The 19,116-nt window shown below is 44.2% G+C and overlaps 1 protein-coding gene across 1 annotated transcript in view; it reads right to left on the bottom strand.

The window, feature by feature from the left end:
* Window positions 1-19,113, bottom strand: part of Utp4 (UTP4 small subunit processome component) — a 27,795-nt gene extending 8,682 nt beyond the window's left edge. The window contains exons 1-12 of the mRNA XM_028768570.1: window positions 19,023-19,113; window positions 18,187-18,347; window positions 14,430-14,621; window positions 13,774-13,858; window positions 11,619-11,708; window positions 8,135-8,346; window positions 5,799-5,970; window positions 5,597-5,688; window positions 3,898-3,994; window positions 2,894-2,958; window positions 1,540-1,662; window positions 423-579 (exon numbers count right to left, since the gene is read on the bottom strand). Of these exons, the coding sequence (XP_028624403.1) occupies window positions 423-579; window positions 1,540-1,662; window positions 2,894-2,958; window positions 3,898-3,994; window positions 5,597-5,688; window positions 5,799-5,970; window positions 8,135-8,346; window positions 11,619-11,708; window positions 13,774-13,858; window positions 14,430-14,621; window positions 18,187-18,345 (1,444 nt within the window). The 5' untranslated portion in view covers window positions 18,346-18,347; window positions 19,023-19,113. The remainder of the gene's footprint in view (window positions 1-422; window positions 580-1,539; window positions 1,663-2,893; window positions 2,959-3,897; window positions 3,995-5,596; window positions 5,689-5,798; window positions 5,971-8,134; window positions 8,347-11,618; window positions 11,709-13,773; window positions 13,859-14,429; window positions 14,622-18,186; window positions 18,348-19,022) is intronic.
* Between the last annotated feature and the right edge of the window lie 3 nt (window positions 19,114-19,116).

Here is a 19,116-nt window from a genome sequence, read left to right on the forward strand (position 1 = left end):
GGGGGTTACCAGGCAAAGTACTAGGGGGTTACTAGGTAAAGTATTGGAGGGGTTACCAGGCAAAGTACTAGGGGGTTACTAGGTAAAGTACTGGGGGTTACTAGGTAAAGTACTGGGGGTTAGTAGGGGTCAGGACTTTTACTTTCTTTCTAACTCTGCTAACAAAACTAAGGATGATGAAACTTCTCTGGCCCCAAATAAGGAATCAAAAACCCGGTGAGAAAAGAGTAGGTGTGAGGAACATTTCAGATTTCATCGAGTCTTCCATCTGCCAGATATCTCCTCCTACTTTAAACTGCAAACATGGGAGTGAATTTATCTGCAGAATGAGAAGAGCAGCAGCACCTGACGCTAGGGTCTAAAGAGAAAAAGGCCACACCAGAGATGCTGACAAGCCCCTCTGTCCAGTTAGACATCCCCACCTGATTGTGGCTGGAAAGTGTGCAAGTGCTTGAAACTTCCCTCCGACAGATGAACGGTATGTACAGACCCTTGATTGGATGCCACAAAGAGCTTTGTTGAATCTTCAGAAAACAAAATATGAAGGGCAGAGCGAAGGAATGCTGGTAATTTGGAAACCTTTGGATAAATCAACAGTGAAAGGCGGTGAGAGAAAGTAGCACCCCAAAACCTGACACAGCCAGGCTTACGTTACATTAACCTTGGAATTTTCAAGCAAGGACCCACAAAGGGCCTGGAGTACTGGAATGCTTCCCAGAGCCTGTCTACCCTTCTCTTCATCCAAAAGGTAACGAGTCAATTCTCTACCTTGGAAATAACATACTATGGGAATAAAATAACATTTTTGCTAGGAATGTTTCTCTATTTCTTTTCCATGTACACAATAAATATATTAGCCCTAAAATCATTCACACACTAACAAAAACAGACTCAGCAGGCTGTACTTATATATTTATGCACACACACAGGTATATAACAATAACAGAAAAAAAAAGCTACCTATTTGAGAGTAGAGAGAGTATAAGGGCTCAGAGGGAAGTCTGAGAGGAAATGAAAGGAGGAAAATTCTATTCTAATTAAAAATGTATAAAAATTAATAGCAATAAATATATATTTACCATTGCAGTGGTAATGCTGAACCTTCTATAAGATTTAAAAATAAACAAAAAACTGTGTGTATACTGGAAAGTGGGTTCAGGGGTTAAAAGCACTGGCTGCTCTTCCAAAAGACAGGAGTCGGAGTCCCAGCACCCATTCAGAAGCTCACAACCACCTGTAACTTCAGTCCCAGGGGACTCTCCCCTTTCTGGCCTCTGCAAGCATCAGTACATACATGGTGAACAGACATATGTGCATGCATGCAAAACATCAATACAAGTAAGTAAATAAAATGTTTAAAACATGTGCTGTGTCCGTGTATGTAGAGGGCAGAGGTTAAGGTGTGAGAGTCTCTCCTTCTATCACGTGGGTCCTGTAGGCTCTGTAACAGCTACAACCATCTTACTTCTCACTAAAGAAGAACTACACAGATAGGAAGTTTCTTCTTGATCAGGAACACACGGCGCCGCACTCACTTACTCTTTGGAGGCTTATGTTATCACGTTCATATTTCAATCGATAGAGAAAAAACCGAGACGCTGTAGAATAGGCTATCCAACTTCCACACGGGGAAACACAGCTGCAGATAATGTTCTCAGGGCCCTGGCAAATGGAGGAAGCAACGTGAGAGAGAAAACCAACTTTTTTCCAGACAAAATCTCATTGTTTGACTACAGTCTCCTCAAATTAGACACCCAATGCTGGGCTCAGAGGGGAACACCACCAAGGCTGGCAAACTTTATTACAAAGTTCCTATGACAGGAATCTTCAAGTTCACAGTGCTCTAATTTCCACAAAGGCCTACACACGTGGCTTTTTTTTTTTTTTTTTTGGAAACAGGGTTTCTCTGTGAAGCCCTGGCTGTCCTCAAACTCAGAGGTCCGCCTGCCTCTGCCTCCTGAGTGCTAGGATTAAAGGCGTGCGCCACCACCACCCACTTTGCCTATATATAGTCTTAAACACTCATGTGCTGTGTGTATTGTAACTAAATCCCAGACAGAACACATCATTGGTACAGCTTTGATTTCCAAATCCACCATGGGTCTCTGCAGGTAACTATGTACCATGTTAGGTCTTTGAGTTCCTTAGGAAGCCTCAATCTGGGAAAGATGAGCAGGAAGCCATTAATGCAACAAAGGATCGGGAGTGCTGATTTCTTGTCTGTCTGTGACCACCTGCTTTGAGTTGGATATGGTGATGCACGCCTTTTATCCCAGCAATCAGGAGGCAAAGGCAGGCAGTCTTTGAGTTCAAGGCCAGCCTGGTCTACGGAACAAGTTTCAGGACAGCTAGGGCTACACAGAGAAACCCTGTCCTGAAACCCCACCCCCGGAAAAATACCTCGAAGAAGAAAAAAAGAAAAAGAAAAATATTCAAAGGGGAAGCAAAATTCAATGTAATGTTTACATAGAGTTAAAAAATAAAGCTGGTACATATCTGTAATCCCAGCACGGGGGAGACTGAGGTAAGTATTCTAACTGTTTAAGGCTAATCCTGATGATACAGTAGACCTGGACTCAATCTCTGTCCATGGCTGACTTCAGACTTATGGTGGCCCTTATTCTGGAGCCTCCTGAATGTTGGAATGTACAGGCATGTGCCACCATAAATGACCAAAATCTTTATTTATTAGAGTTTTATATTTGCACCATCTGAATTGCTACAAGGATGCACACTGTTTATAGTACCAAAAGGAGAAAACCAATTTCTTGTACTCATTTATCAAATTCTCAATACCTGACTGATGACAAAATCTGGGCTACAGATCGAGTGGCACTCAGATTCACAATGGAAGTGCTCTGGACCTTGGGTGGGGAGTACGAACCATCCTCACCTTTGTCTTGAGGTGCAGGAGATGGTCTGCGTTTTTGGAGAGTGGAAGAGTATCTCCGTTCTTGCCTAAAAACAGAAAATTCCCTGAGTTTTTCCTCATCAAAAAGAAAAATTCTGCATTTTTCTATTCTAAAGCCAACCTTCAGTAACACAGAATTTCTACCAATGGGTAATCTGGTTTCTACATGTAAGCACGCACAATCCGAAAGGCTATGAGCAGCAAATGGAGCTCTAAGGCCCAGTGTCTGACGTGGCTAAGCCCCACTCCACAGACATGCAGTTGGGCAGATTTCAATACATTCTAAGGAAGAGAATTCACTAAAAACTAGTTACTCACTCCAGAGCCACGTGGCCTGTTTACATGCAGGACTGCCTCTACACATCCTTCTATCCTCTCAGTTTTCAGCACCCTGCTTTTGTATCTGCTAGAGCAGGGCAACGCCTGATTCCACAACTGTCACCCCAACCACCTCTTGCATGCATCCTATAGAAGCTTAAGCTCACTTGTATTTGTAAGATTCTGTGTAGTTTTAGTTAGCTGTCTATGTGCATGTGTGTGCACTTGGAGGATAGAAGAGGACGTCAGGCTCCCTCAAGCCTTGGTCCTGAGCTTCTGATTCTTCTCTTTCCACTTCCAGGGAAGTGGCACCATGCGTGACTTACTTCTACAGGTAGAATTTCAACTGCAATTTTGCTACTTTGCATTCTCTTTCCAGTTTACTTATTTATTTTCTTTCTTTTCTTGGCACAGGCCTCTGCCGCCCATGTGCTGGGATTCATGGCATGCACTATTATGGCTGGCTTCCAGTTTCCTTTTGTGTGGGTGTAGGGTGTACTGGACAGTACTGTGGTTCACACCCAGGGACCTGGCCTCCCAGGCCGGCACTTTATTTGTGAAGAATACATAAGCCCTTTTTGCTATTCTTTCCCCCTTTTTCTCTTATTAAAAAAACTTTTCAGTTTTAAAAAAACACACAAAAATAAAAACCCTTTCTGCAGACAAACCTGTTGCAGCTGTGGATCCCAGTCTCCAAAGCTCCAAGTGATGAGCAAACTGGAAAAGGAGAAGCTGCCTTCTTTTGGAACAGGAAATGAGACGCCGCTGCATCCAAGAATTGAAAAGTTGTAAGTTGGCAGACCATGTTATCCACTGCTTTGTTTCCAGATTCAACATCTTAGCGTATCAGCTCCTCTACTGTTGAAACCCATTTATTTAGCTGGGTGTAGTGGCCCAGCACTTGGGAGGTGGAAGAAGGTGGATCTCTGTGAGTTCAGAGCTAGTCTGGTCTACTTACTGAGACCCAGTCTCAAAACAAACAAATACCCCAGAAATTCATTTATTTGATAAACACATCCTAAGTCCTACTACAGTCTAGCCACTGTCCTAGGAATCAAGAACTCAATGGTGATGGAAATACCCTCTGACCTAAAGAATCATTTAAAAAAATGACATAGACTAGGCCGTCATGCTACAGAGTATGGCACAAGATTTAATATGGATAAACAGAGGATGAGCAGAAAGGTCATCTAACTTGTGGAATATATTCAGAACAGAAGTAGTTCACTGGTAAAGATTAGTCAAACAGAGAAGGCAAGGTAACAAGTTCCAGGGAGGAAAAGGCATGTGACCTTTCATTGTGTCTCAAGGTCAGATGCAAAAGCACTGTGGAAAGACTTTTCAGAACGAAAAAAGCTGACCGAGACAGGGCAGTCCAATATCAACATGGGTTCTACAAACACATCAAAAATTTAGGGCTCTATGCTGAAGACAACAATAGCAAGTAAAGATTTTTTAAGCACAGAGGAATGAACGCTTTTAGAATGACCCACGGAGAACAGGGTAGAACGACATGTAGAAGACCATGCAGCTGGTCATGTGTGCACGTCGTTAATCCCAGCACTTGGGAGGCACGAGCATGGAAATCTCTGAGTTCCAGACCAGCCTGGTCTACAAAGAGTTCTGGGCAGCTAGTGCTACACAGAGAAATCCGTCTCAAAACAAAACAAACAAGCGAATAATTAAGGAAATCATTAAGGAAGTTACTAAAAAGGAATCCATGAGAATGACACTGATCCAAACTGGGATAAAGAGGCACTCAGATAGTCAAGAGACACTGCCAACATACATGAAATATGTGGATATTTTTTTAAAATATACTTTTTATTGTATATATTTGGGTGTTTGGCCTGTATGTATGTCTGTGCATCACATTCATGCAGTGTCTGAGAACCGAGAACCGAGAGTCAGTTCTTGAGCTGGAGGCACAGATAGTTACTTGCTGCCAAAAGAGCTGGGCTGTTTGCAGGAACCACTGGGCCATATCTCCAGCCCCCAAATGTGTGTGTTAGCTGCAAACATCATCCTGAGTTTCCTTTCTGAAGAAACAGCCCTCCCCTTAGTAACTGCTTTATGGGAATTTTGTTAGCTTGGTTTAAGGGTGGGTGTGCTCTACTGTTTAGGTGGAGGACCAGGCTTGTAGTGTTCCTTATAAGGTAGATGGTACTATCCCCACAAGTTGAATAGACCTTCCCAACACCTAAACCGGACCCACCTCATCACCACAATAGTCACATACACATAGCAGATGTCTTCAAGGAGGCTTTCCTCAGAACACAATGAAGACAGCTTTAGGAAGTGTGAGCTGTGTTCAGTCTCACTGGATAGAGGGACAGAAAGATGCTGAGGGTGCGAGGGGATACTCACGTGGGGGAAAGTGATCTTTCGGAGAGCAGCATCGTAATTCTTTACCTCCACTTTCTCCATGAGAGGCCGAATAACTAGGTGGGTGTCAGTGCCTGAAGCAAAAAGGCAGCAGAGAGGGAACACACAGTGAGAGACGTCCTTCATGAAGAGAAAACAGCCAGAGCTGGTAGAGTCGAGGGCAGCTGGCTGGGGGAGGACCTACCTCCTGATATCAGAGCTGTTGGGCTGTGGGCCACAGTGCGCACGTCATGAGTGTGATGCTGGAACGGCTTCGTTCGGACCCACTGCTTCTCACTGCTGTTGGAAGTCATGGCCACCAGCTGGAAATGGAATACCGTGCCCTCAGCTGTGCCCACCACAAAACTGTCTTCTTGCTGAGAGATAAAATCACAAGGGGATAGATGTCAACAAAACACTCCAGATGGGAAAATATTCCTTCAGCTTTTTTATCTGGGCAGCTCAGGAGAAACAAACAAACAAACAAACAACAACAACAAAAAACAAAAAAACCCAAAAAACCCTCCTGCCCTGAATCAGAAGGGAGGTTCCCAGGAGCAGTCCCATCAGAGGAGCAAGCTCGTACATAGGTAGCAATGCGCCCCCTGCTGACAATGTTAACAATTAGTATGGCCAATTATGTTATGCAGCCAGTCACATGCTACACATTCAATGACAAACCAGAATATCATACAAAAAAATCTACTGGATCAGAAAAGTTCCCATTTCCCAGTGACATCAGAGCTGTACATAAAACATCGCTCACAACTTGCAATGACACTGGTGTAAACACACCTTTAAATTGTACTCTAGGTTGGTTTGGGTGGGAGATTTTTATCTTACTGTAAGTTTTTTTTTTTTTTTTTGGTTTTTCGAGACAGGGTTTCTCTGTGTAGTTCTGGCTGTCCTGGAACTCACTCTGTAGACCAGGCTGGCCTCGAACTCAGAAATCCACCTGTCTCTGCCTCCCAAGTGCTAGGATTAAAAGCATGCGCCACTACTGCCTGGCTTGTAAGATTTTTAAGAACTGCAGGGTTGGAGTGCTCGTTCTGAGGTTAAGGGTACTACTGCTCTATCAGTGAACCTGAGTTCAGTTCCCAGCACTCCTGTAACGCAGCTTACAACTTCTATAGAACTCTTGCTCCAAATGGATTGAAGCCTGACTTCTACACACCTGTATATACCCACACCCACACATATCAAATATTAAAAAAGGGGTAGTGGTGGGGCTGGAGAGATGGCTCAGTGGTACCTGCTCTTTCAGAGATCTGGGTTCAATTCCCAGCACCCATATGTCAGCTCACAGCTGTCTGCAATTCCAGTTCTAAGGGATCCATCAGAGACACACATCGGCAAAACACTCATGCATATTAAAAAGGGGGAGAGCTAATGAGATGGCTCAGTGTATAAGAATGCTGGCTGCTCTTTCAAGAGAACTCGGGTTCAATTCCCAGCAACTACATAGCAACTCACAACTGTCTGTAACTCCTATTCCAGAGGATTCAACACTCTCACACAGACAGACAGACATGTAGGCAAAAAAACCAATGTACATAAAATAAGAAATTATATAATTTTTTTTAAATTTTATTTTGCTTTTTGAGACAGGATTTCTCTGTCTGCTGTAAATCTTGAGAGATAAACAAAACTTCCACTTTCAAATAAGGCACTTAGTATTTTTATTTCCTTGGAGGTAGTATCTCCTTAAATGAAACTGATTAGTTTTACACGTGTTTGTTCTCTCCTTACTTGGCGAAAGTGTCATTACCCGCTGAGCCGTCTTATCAGCTTAACGAATACCTTTATGAAGTTCAACATTTCTATTAAAAACGCAGCATGAGTTTCTATGACGTCACTGTTTACACGGTTTACTAGTTACATTTCTCTGCTGCTAGTTGTGTAAAGGAAGAGCACACACAATTGGTGCGTTAGGTGTGCAACACAGGAGCCTCTCCTACTACCTGCTTCCCTAAGTGCACTCTGGGACATTGGTACAATGTTGAAATCACCCGATAGATTTCTCAGCATGTGATCCTGCCATTAGGTGACATGTGACTATAGACAAACTGCGCTTAGTACGAGAAGAAGTTCATAAAAATAGCTTTAAGTTAACAACAAAAAAATGTGTTGTGAGAAAAAAAATGAATCCTTCTAAGTCACATAAGCAATGTATGGGAAAAGAGAGACCCTAAGGGGCTGGAGAGATGGCTCAGTGGTTAAGAGCACTGACTGCTCTTCCAGAGGTCCTGAGTTCAATTCCCAGCAACCGCATGGTGGCTCACAACCATCTGTAACAAGATTTGATTCCGTCTTCTGGTGTCTGAAGACAGCAACAAAGTACTCACATACATAAAATAAATCTGAGAGAGAGAGAGGAAGAGAGAGAGAAAGCGAGAGAGAGAAAGAAAGAGAGAGAGGGGCAGAGACACCTTAAGACTTGGAAGACGAGCTTGGTCACACAAGCTTGTAATCCTAGCTACTCAGAAGACTGAGGCAGGAGGTCGTAAGTTCAGGGACAACCTGGGCCGGGACCGTACTCACGTCAGCAACAGCGATAGACTGCACGTCAGCATTGGCGATGACATGGCTCTTGACAAGCGTCCCAGTAGCAGAGTCCCATAACTGCACCTTTCCAACAGAGTCCACACTGATGACGGTGCCGTCGGACAGGAAGGCAACACCCCACACTATGCACCTTGACTTAGTCACTCCCAGGTGTTGTCTATCTAAAACCATTTTACGAATTATGCTCCCTGAAAAACAAGAAAGGCACACATGTTTAGCTTTAGGTTTTCAAAACTGCACAGGCAAGCATACACTGAGTTAGACATCTGAATACAGCTAGGCAGTAAATGGCAGCTGTGTTAAACTGTTTTAAAACTCCAAAATGGGAAGAGGAAGGAGTGAGGTGAGAGGGAGGGAGAAAGACAGAGCAGAAGAACTGGCATCCCTTCTGGGGAAGTGGAATAGAAGGATCCCTGGTCACTTAAAAGCTGGCATACTGCGTGTATACGTTATACCCTGTGCTTCCCCACACTCTGTGTATAAGAAAGGGAGAAAAGAAAAGTGTCAAAGACTCAGGGTGGACTCAGGGTGGTTTCAAGCAGGGCCTTGAAATCAACATGCAGGTTAGCCTTAAAGAAAGCCAAGAAGCCCTGACTTATACTTTGACAGCCTCAGGAGCTGGGGACTCTGTACTTCAGAGACTAGAGGTATGAGGGGCCTCCAAGAAGAGACTGCTGGACCTTGAGGTACTGATCTCCCGAGTATGCGGCCAGATATTAACTAAACTCTATCTCAACAGAATTTCTTACACAAAAGGCTTTGGGAACTGTGGCTGGAAGGAACACAGATTTTCACTCCTCAGAACACGGACAGCTGGGCCTGCACTTCCAGGGCTCCCAGGAACAGAGAGTGGGGGAGTATGAATGCAGATCAGTGCTGGAACATGTAGCACTCAGGGTTAGGCTGATCCCCAACCAAAACAAACAAACAAACAAACAAACAAACACACACAACTGATTGATTTCAAGTCACTCAAGAAAAAAAAGTGTAAGCTCCTGACTTTACAAGTTTCCAGACCTGCCACCCAGAAGCCTCTGCAGGGAAAGTCATGCTTGGGGGTCCCGCTACGGTGACAGGAGCAAACAGCACACATGGGAAGAAAGGTTTCTCTAATGAGAAAAGCCAAGCGGACTAACAGAAGGACAGGAGGGTGCAGAACACTTGCCAGACATTATTAGTAACAGCGTCAGGGTGGGGGCTGGAGAGACAGCGCAGTTGTTCAGTGCTCACTGTACTCACAGGGGACTGGAGTTTGGTTCCCAGCACCACCCGTAACTACGGTCCTAGCAGATTCCTTCACGAGCATACACAATCAAAAACCAAACTATAACGCTTAAAGAAGAAAGATCAACTTGGGAGGCAGAGGCAGGCAGATCTCTGAGTTGGAGGTCAGCCTGGTCTACAGAGTGAGTTCCAGAACAACCAGGCTTACACAGAGAAACCCTGTCTCGAAACAAACAAACAAACAAAACAACAACAAAAACCAAGAAAGATTAGCTTCTGAGACCATAGGCTTAGTCCCAGAACACAGCTCAACAAAGACCCAGGTTCAAACTCCAACAGCTGAAACACGGAAAGACCTTTGGAAGTAGCTAAGTGAAAATTCCACTACAAAGATTAAGATATTAAAAACAACAAATGTATCTTAGCAAGCAGTGAAGTCAGAAAAGATAAAAAAATAAGAGTGACGGAGAAAGTCAGAAGACCTACACTGAAGTAACAAAACACCAGAAAGGGAAGAAAGAAACTCAGATACAGAACACAACTGACTAACACCAGAGAAAAACCCAACTAACCAAACCCAAACCCATAACACATTCAGACATCAGTAAGTATGATGAAGATTTCAGGGCCTGGGGGCAGAGGGCTCACCTCTGCATACAGGGCCCTAGGTTGAATTTCCAACAAAGAAACAAAGAAATCATCCACATAGGAGAAGGAAAGGGGAAGAGGCACATGCTCAAGGGGCCTAGAAACCAAACAGAAGCCTAACTCTCTGCACGAACAAAAGGGCCACTAATTAGAATGGCATTAGACTTCCTAACAGGAAAAGGGGGAATCTTAAACAAGACAGAAGCAAAAGGGACTGAAACACCAGTCTTCCAACCCTACACCTGTGCAGCAGGTCCCAAGCGGCTAAGCTAGACCAGAAGTCAAAACAAAGAGACTCATTTTTAAAGACATAGAAATGGCAGGAAAAACAAACAAAACCATCAAACCACTCAGATGTGTTTTGTATCAACTTATACAGCTGAAAGATTTCAAGGATCAAGTGGCAGGAACCGAGGGAGAAGAAGAATATTAGACAGGAAGCAGACAGGAAGGAGAATAACGTCCTCTGTGAGCCACACACAGTGCAGCCATGATGGAAATGGCTGACCACTGAGTGGAACCCAGTTAAAAGCAGCATATGGGAAGGAGCAGGAGACCGTGTGCTTGGACACTCACGGCACAAGGTACAAAGGGAAGATTCAGTGTTCAAGTCAATAATGTACAGAAAGTAAAAACCACAATTCAGAATTATAAACATGTCATGCACAGCAGAGATAAACCCCAAAAGAATCAACTAAGACTTGCAGTGGCTTACTTTGGGGAGTGGGAGAAGGGACAGGGGGATTCTTCTTTTTGTAAAAAGCCTTAAGGAGTTCTCTGGTTATAGGCATGTGTAATACAGACAGACAAAGAAATGCACAAATCAGGCACTGAGGAAAAAGAAAGACAAGAAGACATGTCTGACCCATTTAGTCTCTGTATTTTGCACGCACAAATATGCTAATCTAACAAGTTAAAGGGAAGCTCACACTGAAGGTGTCTAGTAGCCCAATTTTCCAGGCCAAGAACAGGAAAAGAAAGTCATTACTTTGGAGTAAAAAAGCTACTGTCATATCCTCTATAAAAAAAGTGCTGCCAGCCCCCACTGAAGGGTGGAGAGCCCCTAAAAAGCAGCAGTGGTAACCAAACACAGCAAGAGGAGGCTAGAGATGGCTCAGCAGTTACAAGGGCTTACTATGCAAGTAGAGGGGGGACTGGATTCCAGAACATGTGTAAAAACTGGGCCTGGTCCCTAGATGTCTGTAACCCCAACATAGAGGGACTGGAGACAGGAGGATCATCAGGACTAGTTTCTTGCCAGGTTATATTAAAAACAAAAAAATGAAAACTGCATCAAAAGGAGCAGGGAGAGTAAGCAATAAAGAAGAACGTCTCACATCCCCTCCGGTACTTACAGAGGCATATGCACACATATAACACAGAAATGCAGAGACAGACACACAGACATACACACACAGAACAAATGTGTAGAAAACAATGGGCGAGATTTGTGATGGACTCGTGGAGAGATTAGTGAGGAGTAAGGCCATCAGGTCATTGAAAGAGACAAAGTCAAGATTTAGAAACCGAGAAATATAAATCTGACAAAACCCACACCCCAAATGTACTAAACAGAGAAGACAGTCACCTGATTTGACATCAAACACGCTAACGTAGTCTATGGAACCAGCTGCAACATGGGTACCAGCAGGATGCCAGCTGAGACTCAGGATCCGACCTTAGGAGTAAGAAAACAATAAAAAAAGCGCCATATAAATATACGACAAAACCTAACTGGGCTCTCCTTCCACAATCACCCACAGGGCTGGCACAGCTCAGCCTTAAGTTTCCTCAGCCACCATGGTTGATAAGCTGTCCTGTGACCCACAATAAAGTATCTGACAACTCGCTTTAATAATGTATAAATAGATGAGGAAAATGTGTAAATATGTTTTCTTTAGAGAATGTGGTGGTAACCTAAGGAAATTTCAGTGTGCACAGACACTGACTTCTCACAGATTAAAGAGACATACTTGCACAAGTGCTCAAACATATGTACGGCCATGCACAAATATTGACATCATAAACAAGGATGCACTAGCTATAGGAGGGCGCCCTTACAGGATCGTACTGCCCAGTGACGTCGGCCACCCTGCTTTATGCAGGCATGTCTGCGTGACGATGCTCACACGATAATTTAACATTACGTTTCTCAGAACAGATCCTTGCTGTTAACCAGCTGTAGTTATGTTTTTACTTTTTTTCTCTTTTGGTGGTTGTGCTGGTCAGTTTTTTGTCAGCCTGACAAAATTACCAAAGGACACAGAGAATACACATCATGGTCACTAATTCTAAAACAGGCACCAACAAACTACAATCCACTGTTTGTTTTTAAAATCAAGTTCTACCAGCATACAGCACACACGTCTGTTCGCAGACTGTCTTTGGGTGTTTCCGTGCTACACCCAGAGTTTGCAGAGGCTGTAGTACCTCCAAAGCCTCAGTATGGTTGTGCTCAGTGTTTCATAAAGTATTTGGCAACCCCTGCTCTGCATCCGAGTGCTGGTACATCCCAGAGCCCCAACCCCAGCAGCGGCTCATGACACTCCCCATGCCATTTAAATTGGCTAGTAGGGTTAAGAACCACAGCCAGCAAAACTTAAGAGGTAATTGCACCACTGAGGAAGGATTGTCTGAGTTTAAGGCCAGCCAGGGCTACACAGAGCACCAGGCAAGTGTAGGCCACAGTGTGAGAACACATGTCATAAAGAGCAGGAGGAAGGGGGAACAAAGGAATGGCAGCTTTCTTGTGGTACTAATCTGTAACTTCAGCACTCAGGAGATAGAGGCAGAGGATGAGGAGTTTAAGGCAGTCTAGTCCCACAGTGGAATCAGCCTCAAGAAGCACATCACTTAAAAAGTCAGTTTTAAGACTCTATGCAAAAGTGTTTACATTTCACAGAACAGGAGTTTCTGCAGGGTACACTGCTGATTTAATGTCAACTTGACAAAGCCAGAGTCATTTTGGAGAGACCCTCAAATGAGAAAACGTCCCAACCAGACGGGCCTGTGGGTGAACTTGAGGCACACTTTCTGGATAGTTGATTAATGTGGGAGAGACCCAGCCCACAGTTGGTGGTGTCACCCCAGGACTGGTGTTCCTGGGTGCTATAAGAAAGCAGGCTGCCGGGTGGTGGTGGCGCACACCTTTAATCCCAGCACTTGGGAGGCAGAGGCAGGCGGATTTCTGAGTTCGAGGCCAGCCTGGTCTACAGAGTGAGTGCCAGGACAGCCAGGGCTATACAGAGAAACCCTGTCTCGAAAAACCTAAAAAAAAAAAAAAAGAAAGAAAGAAAGAAAGAAAGCAGGCTAAGCAAGCAGCACACCTCCATAGCCTCTGCATCAGCTCCTGCCCTGCTTGAGTTTCTGCCCCCGGCTACCTTGGTGGGACCGTGCTATGGAACTGGAGACTGAAATAGACCTGTTCCTCTCCAAGTTGCTTTTAGGCATGGGAGTTTATCACAACATAAACCCGGGCTAAGATGCAGGTGATACACAATATACTCATTTTCACAAAACACTAGTTTTCTACTTTTGAACTTCTGTATATTTGCTTAGTCAGGCAATCACAACTATGCTACATAACAGGGCGCCTTCTAGAACTTCCCTTGTGCTCAGATAAAAAATTAGTGTATATACAAAACACTTCCTATAGCCACAGGAAAATATCCTATTACTTTAGTGACACAAAAACATGACTTCTTGTTGAAGTTGTTCATTGCCCAATCCAAAACAAGCCTTACTTTTTTGTCGGTCAAAATTTCTTGCAAATTGGATTTTGTCTGGGGTGACTTCAAACAGTTTCACAGAGCCATCTTCACAACCAACCTGTTAGAGACAGGTAGAAAACAGACAAAATGAGCCTTTGTACAGGACTAATACTCCCCCACCCCCACAAGCATACGTTGTTTTTTCCCTAAAGCTATCACTTGCCTAAAATCAAAACAAACCAAAACAGCTTGTGAGAGGGGGAGGGGACCTGTCATCAAGACATTGATAGTATACTCCTGGTCGACCTGAATTTCTGCACATGGCACAGATTAGAAGTAAGGCTTTACACACACCTACCAGAGACCCATGGCCCAGATAAAAGACCTTTAAACCCAGATGGAGATATCTAGGATAGTATATAAGTCAGACGAGAGTTAGACTGTAGAGAGCCACCGAGTGGGTACTGGGAATCAAACCCAGATCCTCTGGAAGGGCAGGAATACTTTTAACTGATGACCACTTCTCTAGCCCACCTCCAGGAATTTTTAAGCTTCAGTGTCAATTCAAACCCTATGTTTTATGATTCCTGGTACCCACAGTTCCTACATTACATAACACAAACATGGGTAGAGAGGTTTGCGTGGCCATAGACTAATCAATTTTGAATTATCAATAGTTGCTTACTGACCAAAAGTTGAGAGCCATTGGGGCTGGCAGTCATGCTCCAGATGGGTCCTCCAAAGGCATCCAAAGTGTACTTGATGTTTAGTGCCTGTAGGTCATACTCAAGAATTTCTCCATTCAGTCCAGCACTAAAGAGCCGCTGCCCTTCTGCCCAACACAGGGCTTCAGTACCCCGAGACTCATGACCTGGGAAAAACTACAGAGGCATTGTCATTTCTCAACCTGCCATGAATTCAAAACCATAGGGCCGCATACCTTCCCAACTTGCTATGAATTCTTCAGTCACCAGCACCTGAAAAGTATTTCCTCACAGATAACTACTAGTTTGTCACTATCAAACATTTGTGTCTGTTACACGCTTTCATCTCTTTCAGCTTCAAATAATAGTTACTTAACACTACATGTTATACATGTCCCTCTCTCTTAAACGAGGACTAGTTCAGCAGAAGCTCTATAACCAATAAGAATTAGGAGAGTCAAGACTGACTCAACAGGTGTGGGGGCTTGTATAACTCTAATCCTAGTACCTGGGAAGCAGAGGCAGGACACCTGAAGCCAGGGTGGGCCCCACGCAGTAAGTCCCCATGCACAAAAAGTTGGATTAGTGTCCAGTTGGATATGAAGTATCTAAAATTCTTTTTTGTTGTTTTTTTGAGACAGTTTTTCTGTCTCAAAACAAAGTAACAGTTCTGGCTATATTGTAACTTGCTCTGGTCTCAAACTCAGAAAGATCCAACTGCTTCTGCCTCCCAAGTGCTGGGATTAAAGGCCTGTGCCACCACCAACCGGTTGAAGTATCTAATTTTCTAAAAGCTATTACAAACTTGGAGTTCTCTGTGCTCACAGCTAAGCACCAGAGGAACCTGGAATGTCAGCACACAGGGTTGTTCCTTGAAGGGAAGGGACAGATAACCTGTTATTCTCCCACAAAGCTAGGAGCTCAATAGTCTGGTGAGCTCTGTGCTATCTGAGTGGCTAGACTTCTTCAGCATCTGATCCTCCTGCAGACTCTTATCTTCAGCTTGCTTCTCCAGTCTACCTGTAGAACCTATCTTTACGAACTTCACAAAGAGTTTTAATGCAGTCATGTCTGCCCTGTATTTAGCTTAGTTTGTTCCTCAAGATTTACGTATGCTTTGGTAAACTTGGGATCGAGTTATCGCCAGAATACATTTTCACCAAATTGTGTCTTGCTTAAATATGCCAAAGACAAAACACCTGGGGCTGACTTGTTTTTCACACAAATATTTTCTACTGTGTTACAACTGCCCACCAGATTCCAATTTCTCAAAATGGACCTCCATCAAGAGAAGCATGAGTGCATACATGCTGAATGCCAGTGTGCACACTTCACACTACCTCAATCTCGTGTCCAGTTCACCTGGAAGAGATGCTTAAAAAACAACCCGGTCAACTCCAGTTTTTTGTTCAGGACTCAGGCCCCTTTTCTACTTTTCCTTTGAGGCAGAGCCTCACACTATGTAGCCCTCAATGTCCTAGATAGAACTCTTTATGTAGACCAGGCTGGCCCAGAACTCAGAGACAAGCTTGCTCTGTCTTCTGGAATTAAAGGTGTGTACCATACCACACCTACCTGGCCATACTCTCAGATTACAAGTACTTTCTGGGCATTTTAATTTTATGTCTGTTCGGCTGGGCAGTGGTGGCACACACCATTAATCCTAGCACTTGGGAGGCAGAGGCAGGCGGATTTCTGAGTTCTAGGCCAGCCTGGTCTACAAAGTGAGTTCCAGGACAGCCAGGGCTACACAGAGAAACCCTGTCTCGAAAAACAAAAAACAAACAAACAAAAAATTTATGTCTGCTTGATACAATGTTTCCTATCTGAACTTGCAAAGCCAAGAGACAGATGGGTAAAGTGGCTTGCCTGAAAAGCCTAAGTCAACAGAACGATGGGAACACAGCTTTCTTTACTCCTGGCTCCTAACCTTTTTATTCTAATGTTTGTCTCACTCTGAGAGTGATGTGACTACGTCAGCAATTTATTACACTTATTTACTTAGTGTATACGCAAGTAGTGTACGTGCACACGAAAGTCAGAGGGCAGCTGGCAGGAGTTGTTCTCTTCTTCCACCAAATGGGCTACAGAGATCAAACTCAGGTTTTCAGGCTCAGAAGCAAGGACCTTTACTGACTGAGACATCTCACTGGGCCAGAGGCTACCAATTTAACAAATAGGAAAGGAGACATGGAGAAAACAGAAGACGAGACTGAATTAGTTAGCTGCTAAAAATAGGAAAGGTAGGGAAGAAATGGAGGACTTATTCCCTGAACAGTAACTTAGCAGTGGCTTTGTACTAGACATAGAGCAGGAGTATAGTCACAAACAGTGCTGATGTAGTCCCTGATCTTACAGAATTTGAAGTTTAGCAGTGAAAAGAGACACTAAGGAAAAATCCAAATTATGCCAGTAGAGTGGTTATAAACGACAAACATAAAAGTCACACCATGCAACAGGTGTACACCCAACCATGTTTGTCCTGTTTCTAGCAGTGACCAATTTGTTGTGGGCAAGGACCTGCAACTGTTCTACACACAGTAGTTCTTCAGGAAGCCAATGCTATAGAGGATCCCTAAAGCTACCTGTCAAGAGTACTTCTAGATTGATTATACAGAGGAGAAACTGTCTGTTTACAGGCCTTTCTTCAGGAATGTAAAAGCTCTGACACATGATTCATCACCAGTACTTGACACTCACTCTTGGAAACATTTACAGAGTGCCTACATCTTAGGTGCCAGACTGCCGGGTACTGAGTACTCATCTACCCATTACTTCTCTTTTGAACTGAGTTGCATGTTGACATGAAGAAAATTAGTAACTAGTGTTCTTGAGGAGAAAGTCTTTGGTGCTGGAGAGATGGCTCAACAGTTAGAGCATTTGTTCTTGCTGGGCAGTGGTGGTGCACGCCTTTAATCCCAGCACTTGGGAGGCAGAGGCAGGTGGATTTCTGAGTTGGAGGCCAGCCTGGTCTACAGAGTGAGTTCCAGAACAGCCAGGGCTACACAGAGAAACCCTGTCTCAAAAACAAACAAACAAACAAACAAAAAAAGCATTTGTTCTTGTAAAGGGTTCCCAGCACCTAATAATGGTAGTTCATAACCACTTCTAAATCTAATTCTAGGGGATCTAATGCCCTCTTCTGACCACTGTAGGCATTGGGCACATCTGAAGTGTACATATATGCATGTAGGCAAAATACTGGTACACACAAAACGAATAAATTTTTATGTGTACCCAAAAGAGACATTTCATCTAATTAAAAGTCTCTTCTATTCCCAAACAGACAAATAAGTCTACATTCTTGGAGACAGGGGAACTTGGGAGTCTTCTTGCTGCTATGTCAGTAAAATCTTCTGATATTACAATGTTTGAAAAATTTCCATTGTCAATGGAAGGCCTACTAAGACCTTCAGCAAGAAATGCTATTTTACCAGAATCACATGATCTCAACAATTTTTTTTTCTTGTAGTGGCCAAAAGATCCAGCAAACTTTGGTCCTCAAGTGGCATATAGTGACACAATTCCTAGGCAGGATCTGTTTAAACAGCGTTAGACAGATCAAATCCCTGAGCTGCTTTCACCCATCAAGGGATCTCAGATATGCTACAGAAGCTCTAAGCAAGTCCACAGCAGGAAGAGTCACTTGATCTATCTGAAGACAGGACACGGAAGTTGTAGAATTGAAGTTAAGAAAAGAATTAACATCAGGAATACCACACCAGGCTCCCAAAAGACTTACTTTCTCCTGAAAATAGTTTGCTGACAAGTTATAAATTTCCACCGTGCCATCTGTTCGTGAAACAGCCAATCTGTTTGACTGGTTATTGTAAGCCACACATCGGATGCCTGATGGAACGTAATTAAAGAAACGTACTCGGTGGACTTTAAATTCACCCATTCCTGGAGGGACAAAAAGAGTCACTGTTAAGTATTAATGGAGAATCCCCTATGCATTCAATCTATTATCATCACTGTTGGACGGGAGGTTCCATGATCTCTCACCTAAGTTCATTTCTAATAATGCCGCAGCAAGACTCTTCAGTCTCCAGAAGCTCAATCAGGAAGCTTCAGCAACTTAACTCCCAAAGGCCAACCACTCCATCCCTCCATCTTTCTAACCTCTTGGAGGAAGAGAGTTTGAAAATCGGCACTTTACCAATAACTTCTCTCCTCAACATTACTGAGTTTGCAAATCACAGACCCATCCTAAGACTGACAAGGGGCTGATGGGGGAGGGGAACCCAGAGCACGAGTAGGCAATGACAGAACTTGGTGGTCTCTCCCAGCCTGCCTGATCTAGCAGCTACCTGACACACACTTACTGGGAGTATCACTTGCTCGCCTCTTACTCCTCTACCCTCAAAGGAGCCACAGGCAGAGCGGGCACGTTCTGAAGAGCGACTGAAGAGCGCGAGGTGTTCCCCAGCCCTGCTCTCTCCCAGGTCCACGGAGTAGCTTCCACTTCGCCTCAGAACCGAGCATCTAACAAGGCCCGCGGGCCCCCGACCCCGGGTGAACTGCAGCCCTTCCAAACCCACTGTTTCAGCTGCCCCCGGGGGCTCTCCACGAACTCACCTACCGCCTGGCACTCGCTCCCCGGGACCTCGCCTCTCTCCGCCCGGGGCCCACGTGCGCGCGTGCGCACTCTACAGCTCCGTCCCGGAAGTAC

The sequence above is a fragment of the Grammomys surdaster genome, unplaced genomic scaffold, assembly GCF_004785775.1.
Source record: "Grammomys surdaster isolate TR1022 unplaced genomic scaffold, NIH_TR_1.0 187, whole genome shotgun sequence".
Taxonomy (NCBI): domain Eukaryota; kingdom Metazoa; phylum Chordata; class Mammalia; order Rodentia; family Muridae; genus Grammomys; species Grammomys surdaster.